The sequence below is a fragment of the Chenopodium album genome, chromosome 18, assembly GCF_948465745.1.
Source record: "Chenopodium album chromosome 18, dcCheAlbu1.1, whole genome shotgun sequence".
Classification (NCBI taxonomy): Eukaryota; Viridiplantae; Streptophyta; class Magnoliopsida; order Caryophyllales; family Amaranthaceae; genus Chenopodium; species Chenopodium album.
In genome coordinates this window covers 11,477,067-11,484,680 of record NC_137851.1, presented here as the reverse complement: position 1 = coordinate 11,484,680, position 7,614 = coordinate 11,477,067, and the positions used below count along the sequence as shown (strand labels likewise).

Sequence of the window (7,614 nt, the reverse complement as noted above, 5' to 3'; positions counted from 1 at the left end):
GGGAACGCTGTCGAAGATATCTTCGCCTGAAGTCATCCTCATTTGTTGCGACAATACTCCAAAGAATATCACCGATGACCAATGCCTGATGATCCTTTAAAGTTCGCTTGAACTTTGCTTCCGCTGTGCCAGTACGTCGGTGCTTTTGCTGCTTGTGAACCAGTGTGTTGGTGCTTCTGCTGTTTATGAACCAGTATGTCGGTGCCTTTGTTATTTATGAACTATTATGTCGGTGCCTTTGTAATGAGCCTATGTTCAGGCACTTTAAGCGAAGTGAGACAATCTTAAAATAATTATTTACATTCAATAATCCCTCACAAATAATCCATGCTTCATAATTCAATCACCAACATCAACCAAATAATAAATTCCAACCAAAACTATCATAATTTTATTTGAAATCTATTATTCAAAGCCTAGCATGATCCTATATCACCAAATAAATACCAAGTACGCGAACATACCTTGAATACGATCTTAAAATCGCCACGACTAATAGAAATCACTCACTTCAAAGTCTCCTACAATTCAAAATCATAATATGACATTAAAATCTATTCCACACAAATTTCCAGCAATATATACTCTTATTAAACCAATCATAATTTAATTAAAACAAGCTGAAAATTAATTTAAAACCTCATACTTTAATCCCAATTAATGGGTAGTCAAAATCCCTTCAAGAAACTTAATTTTTCTTATTAACAAAAATTCCACCAATATTAATTCATGAAAAATTGATGTAATTATACTTTAAAACCCTCAAATTAAAGGTTTAAACCACCCTAAATCATATTCCTTCAATAATCAATTATTTATAAATTTAGGGTTGTAAAAATTGGGGCTTTTTAATTAAATTTAAAATCTGAAAATTATTTCACATCGTACTTAAAATCAATCATCATAAAACCATCACAAAACTCATAATTTATAATTAGATCTAGAGTAAACAAAAGAAAAATAATAAAGAATATATATATATATTCTTCCGAAAGAGGGTGGCCGGACAGCAGCAACCACCAAGGCACGACTGGGCTGCTGCCAGTGCCGTCGCGGCTGCTGGCCGTTGCGCCGGTGGCTGTGGTGGCGGCCGGTGGTGTGTGGTGGTGGCCGACCGTGCAAAAACAGGAAGGGGAATAGAAAGAAAAAGAAAAATAAATAAAGGAGAAGGGAGAGAAAGTTTACCTTGAGTATTCTCCACTCTGGGCAAAGTTTAATTTGCCCAAGTGTTGAATATTTATACCCCTTTTCTCTAGAAACCCTTCTTACCTAAACTTTCCTTTTTTAATCTTTCCTAATAAAACTTTACTAAAATAAAACTTTCCTAAATTAAATCCCAACTTAATAAAATAATTAATTAAATAAAACTTTCCCTTTATAAAATATTTCCAACCTTATTTGAAATAAATAATTAAAATGCCATAAATAATTTATTTCAAATTATTTAAATATCTCACAAAATACTTATTTAAAATAAAATACGTATAAAAATACGGGGTATTACAGTTTTACTTTGGGTTGACTTTACTTTCATTTGGTTGACTTTTTAAGTTGAATTGTTTTTAAAGATAGTCTTCCGCTGTGTGTCTTTGATAGTTGCCTTAGCCATTTTCATGGTGGCGGTAATATCTTAGATTTTCCTATTTTAATTCTCTAAAAGAGCAAAACAGGTATTTCAAAGGAAAGAAATTTCTAGGGTGTTACACTATTCACTTCACCTTATTTTTGCTGATTGAAATTATTTTTATTAAGGTCCTATTTGGCAAAAGTAGCAGTAACGGGTAGCTTTTAGCAGTCGAGTAGCGGGTAGCTGTTAAGATAGCGAGTAGCTGTCAATTAGTAGTGGGTAGAGGTTAGCTGTCAAAGTAACGGTTGATAATACGAGTGTTTGGTAAAAAGCAGCGGTTGTAATAATAAAATATATCAAAATTCATATAAATATTGTTTAAAAAGTAATAAAAATTTGCCAAACGCTATCCGCTACTTCTAAACGTTGCTATTTTTAACGTTTAAAAAAAACTACCTAAACGCTACCTCTATCGCTATTTGCTACTGGGATCGCTACCTTGCCAAACTCTCAAATTTTCTCAAGTATTGTTTTGACTAGTCAAAACGCTAACCGCTACCTCAAACACTACCACTTGCTGACTGAATTATTTTCACTAAGGTCCTGTTTGACAAAAGTAGCGGTAGCGGGTAGCTTTTAGCGGTCGAGTAGCAGGTAGCTGTTAACGAGCGTGTTCGGCGCTAGTGTTGGAGTAGCTTTTACGTAGCTTGTAATGATTTGACTTGTTCAAACCACTAATAACAAATAAATTTGAAATTAAATTTTGCTAAACGTAAATAATTTTTACTAAATTGAAATTATTTTTTCTGAAGTGAAATTATTTTTATTGATTCTCTATTATATTTTTTTAAAGTTACTTATTTTTACTAAATTGAAATTTTTACTAAATTGGAATTATTTTTTTGCTAAACTATAATTATTGGTAATGAATATTGTTTTTGAAAGGTGAAGTAAACAGGCCCTTGTTCGTCTTAAATTTTTTTATACTTTGGATGAAACAAGATAAAATAAGTTCAAATATGATGAAAAAAAGACCCTAATTAAAAATTATCAATATAAGACCCTGTTTACTTCACCTTAGAAAAAATAATATTAAGTAAAAATAAAATCAATTCAGTAAAAATAAGTTCAGTTCAGTAAAATTAATTTCAGTTCAGTAAAAATAAGTTCAGTTCAGTAAATTAAGTTATCATAAAGAAGAATTATAATAGAAAATCATTAAAAATCATTTCAATTCAGCAAAAATAATTTAAGTTCACTAAAATTAATTTAAGTTCAGTAAAAATAATATAAGTTCTGCAAATATAATTTTGTTACAGTAAAAATAATTTCAGTTCAGCAATAGTAAAGTGAAGTGAACGAGGCCTAACTTTGATTATATGTGAACCATCATATTTTTCCATAAATTTAGGAGTTGATATTTTTGGAATCAAATCAATAATCTATAATACGGAGTAACTTTCAAATCCATAATAATTTCCATATTTCACCTAGGATTATCAGTTAATTATGTACTCTATAGTCAATACTCGTATAATATAAACAAGTCAATCCAAAATTCTAAATTATATACGGATATAATAATCGTGTCGATAATATAATTTCAATAAGATATGTTAAGAAATAATCCTAATTGCTTGAGACAATTTCCAAAAATAAAATTAAAACACGACTCGATGTGTCTAATGACTCATCAATCAATCATCCTAAACCTAACATTTAATCCACCAAATCAACAATTCAAAAAAAAAAAAAAAAAAAAAAAAAATCATTAATTTATTCCCGTCTAACATGGGGCAAGCAAGTGGATAAGTCTAATGGATAAGAACACCACATCGTGTCCTTTTTCTTTTTTTATGTGCAAAATGCACGGGATATATAAGAAAAGATATATTTAAAATATGGGAAAATTAATTTTGATGTTGTAATTTAGACTTGAGCTGTAATGGTCGGTTTTGGACTGGTCGGCTCTGTTGAACCCTAATTAGATTTTGGACTGGTCGGCTCTGTTGAACCCTAATTAGCTCTATTGTACTGAGTATTAATAATCGTATTAATAATGTGCTGATACTTGTTCTGTTGTGCTGACACCTGCTCTGCTCTGCTGAAATATGTTATTCTACGCTTTGCTTAGAAACTCAATAAACATGGTCTTAATCTTTTAAGTCGGTGGCCACGCAATGCTATTATGGGGTTTACTTTGTCAAAGTTATAAAGGTTACCAGTTCAGTGTTATAAGGGTTACTCGTGTTACTCGGTTAGTGTCATATGGGTTAGTGTCTTGCTCTAGGAGTTAGATACTTTGTTCTGTTGCAAGTAAAGTAGTTATTCACTGAGGCCAATTGCACAAAAACGTGTTGTACATTTTTTTTTTGTTTTTGATGATTAGAGTAGTGGAAATTGTTCAGAGGGTAGTCCCTAAAAAAATGCATATAATTGAAGGGTTTGGGATGTAGAGTACTATAGTGAATTGTTGATAAAGGAACCGTATACTCGTGCTAATGCATGACATATATTATACGAAGTACTATATATCAAAAAAAAAAATACTTGTAAAACAAAGTGAAATGTTAGTACGTAGTGCTTAAATAAAAAGTGAAATGTTGGGGATTTTGAGTGCTATAGTGAATTGTTGATAAAGGAATTGTATACTCGTGCTAATGCATGTCATATGTTATAATATGTACCGTAAAAATAAAAATAAAAATAAAAAAAAAAAATAAAAAAAAAAACCACAAAGTGAAATGTTAGTAGTAGTCCATTAAAAAAAACAAAAAGGATATAGTGGATGGGTAGTGGGATTGGTAGTTATTTTATTCTTAAAAAAAAAATAAAAAAAAATGCATGAGAGTGTATCCGTGCTAGCGCACGGAATATACGTATGTCGTGTACTTGTATGTATATATAAAAGAAAAGGAATTATGCGGAAGTTATACTGTTATTGTTTTTTTTTTCTTAAAAAATATAAAAATAAGAGAAGTTGAAGTGATATGGTTAAAGTAATGGAAGTTCGAGAGGAAGTTATCATTAAACAAAAAATAAAAATTTTTAAAAAAAAAAAAAAAAAAAAAAAGTAGAATGCATAGAATTGCTCCATTCACAAATTAGAGTGTTGTGGTTAAAAGAAATAAGAGAAGTTGAAGTGATATGGTTAAAGTAATGGAAGTTCGAGAGGAAGTTATCATTAAACAAAAAATAAAAATTTAAAAAAAAAAAAAAAAAAAAAAAAAAAGTAGAATGCATAGAATTGCTCCATTCACAAATTAGAGTGTTGTGGTTAAAAGTTGAAAAAATGACTCTTAAATTATAATATAGATTGCAATTAATATTCATTTCTACCATTTTTATTTTCTTTTACATAAATCTTTTGGATTTTTATCTCACACCCTATCTTTATCCTCAAATTATCCCACATTTCTCCTCTCTTTCTCTTTCTCTCTCTTAAAAATAAAATTATGTTAGTAAACTTTTCTTCTTTACTCTTCTTCTTCAACATTTCCTCCAAAATATAATAAAAAATCCCAACTTTATTATATTTTCCAAAATTATTTTAATTATTATTTCATTATTATCTATAAATTATCCAAAAAAATCATGTCAATTGCTCTGGGTAATAATCGGGTTGAACAGATTTCAAGTGGGTATTTACGGCGGAATAACAAAATGTCTCCGCCGTATAATCTGCCGTCGATTTTAGATTCCGGCGATCGGACGGCGATAAGGGTGGTTGTGAAAGAGGAGGAGAGAGAAAATGGGTATTCAGATCCATGCAGTTCTTCATCTTCTTCGATTGGAATGAATAGTGATGATGAAGAAATTGATGAAGAAAATGAAGTTGAAAGTAAATTAAATAATACTTCGTTTGATTCTGCTGTTGATGCTTTAGAACAAGCTTTACCCATCAGGTTTTTTTCTTAAATTTTTGATTTTTTTGGTTGATTTTGATTTTTTTTTTGATTTGGGGTTTTGTTAAAAATTTGATCTCGCTTGTTTATTACAGTATTTTTTTTCATTTTTTAATTAATTTATTGTATTGAATGAAGTTTGTCCTGTAAAATTTGAACTGATTTTTTTTTTCCTGGGTATTTTGGAATTAAAGATAAATTTTTGTGATTTGCTTTGATTTGATTTTGTTAGATTTGTTTGGTTTGATTGATTGTCTTGATGAGTTTTGTCCTTTTATATTTTCCAATTAGTTCTTAATTTGGTTGCTGGTCTGAATCTGAAATGGGGCTGAATTGTTTTAATTGTCGTGTTAAATTTTTTTAGATTTTGTTAGGTTTAATTAGAAAATTTGAGTGTTAATTTTGTGAAATTGGAGTTAAATTTTGATAGAATTGAAGGGTTACTAATTTTGTTGGTTGAAGTTAGAATTTTGCTGATTTAGAACAAGATGAACTGATAGTTGATTTTGTGGTTGTGAATGGCAGAAATTTTACCAATTTGATAACAATAGTCAAAATAAAGGTGACAACTTTATTACATGTTCAATTAATTGATGTTTAGTAAGAAGGTACTAAGTTGTTCAATCTATACCCCAGAATTTGGACTGGGAATTCACAATCAAATTGAGATCTTTGAAGTGATAATGTCCTTGATTTTGATTCTTTTTTGTGCATTTGAAAATGAAAATTACTAGGAATCCTTCTAAATGATTCTGATTCGACGGCGGCGAAGAGATTTAGTAAATTTTCATATTGGGTATTCTTTAATCCATTGATTCTGACCATTTATGGTCTAAATGGTCACTACTAATTTGAAGAGCATCCATCAAAATGCTTGAAGGAATGATGCCTTTTTAAGAAAAGGTCATCAAAGAATATTATTTTTGAGGAAAAGAACTTTCAATGCCTCATTTTAGGCTCTATTATTGCTCAAATTTGATGTGTTTTGTTCTTTTTTGTTTTAAATAACGTTGCCTGTTGTTGAATGGTATATATTCTTTGAATATTCTCTTAACATGTTTGAAATTATTTTTCCAATTTTGCAGGAGAGGAATATCCAATTTCTACAATGGTAAATCGAAGTCATTTGCAAGTTTAGGCGATGCAGCTTGTACGTCTATCAAAGAGATTACGAAACCAGAGAATGCTTACTCACGGAAACGTAAAAACCTTCTTGCATATAATCTTCTCTGTGACAATGGCAGGACATCGTTGTTGAAAGGAGGTTCCGGGTTTGGAGGTGGCATAGCGAAAAGACCAACCAACTCTAGCCGAAGCACACTAGCAATTGCAGTTGCTATGAAAAATTGTGAATCTCATGCCAATGAAGATGGTCCCGTTACTGAAACGAATGGGAGGAGCGAGGCGAGAAACACTTCCCCCTCCTCACCGTTATCTCCTCTGCCTCCTGCGCCTTGGCGGTCGTTTTCCCTTGCTGATTTGCAGCATTGTGCTGTTAGTGCTAGTGTTGTGAACTCTAACTTATCTTCACCTTTAATTGGTAAAAGGAATAAACATGATGAAGTATCTTGACAGATAAATGTAGGCTTTTGTTAATGACTATTAACAATCATATATAGTAGGCAGTGTTCAACCTGCATGTTGACTTTTATGCACAATAGTATTAGTATTCGAGGCAAAATCATCTGTTGAAACTTGAAAGTGCTTATTTAGCTTGATAAAGGGTTAAATATTTGACAAATTATCTAATTCTAGGATTACTACTTGTAGAACTAGTTCAAGTTCTATCAACCTGATTAACCGTTCAAAATTTGAAATCATATTATATAGTGCTTGAGATGCTTGTATTTTAATGCTTGATTATAATGCATATTTCAACTATCAATACTTTGAAGTTTTGATAAGCTCTTTAATTATAAATCACCATATCATATAATATATAATGAAAAAAGTGTGAAGATTGTGCTAAAACTCAAATTGTTACAACTTTTAAGACATGAAGCAAGTATTACAAGATGATATGGAGTTGAGACGTGAGAGCAATTATCATAGACATTTTTATGGGCATATCTTACCAAAATAATGTTGGGGGCAAATAATTGTTTTTTTTTTTTTTTTTTTTTTTTTTGAATAAGGGCAAAT

The 7,614-nt window shown here is 30.5% G+C and overlaps 1 protein-coding gene across 1 annotated transcript; it reads left to right on the top strand.

Annotated features, from left to right (window-relative positions):
• Positions 1-4,952: 4,952 nt before the first annotated feature.
• On the top strand, positions 4,953-7,123 carry LOC145591483 (uncharacterized). The gene is made up of 2 exons (XM_081647946.1): positions 4,953-5,472; positions 6,558-7,123. The coding sequence occupies exons 1-2, from the start codon at positions 5,162-5,164 to the stop codon at positions 7,042-7,044; spliced, it is 798 nt and encodes a 265-aa protein (XP_081504072.1). The 5' UTR covers positions 4,953-5,161; the 3' UTR covers positions 7,045-7,123.
• Positions 7,124-7,614: the final 491 nt, after the last annotated feature.

What these genes read in the sequence shown, in the direction of transcription:
- LOC145591483 (XM_081647946.1), top strand. Translation starts at nt 5,162, where the DNA reads ATGTCAATTGCTCTGGGTAATAATCGGGTTGAACAGATTTCAAGTGGG. An exon ending in GAACAAGCTTTACCCATCAG is followed by an intron (nt 5,473 to 6,557) that starts GTTTTTTTCTTA and finishes CCAATTTTGCAG; the next exon opens with GAGAGGAATATCCAATTTCT.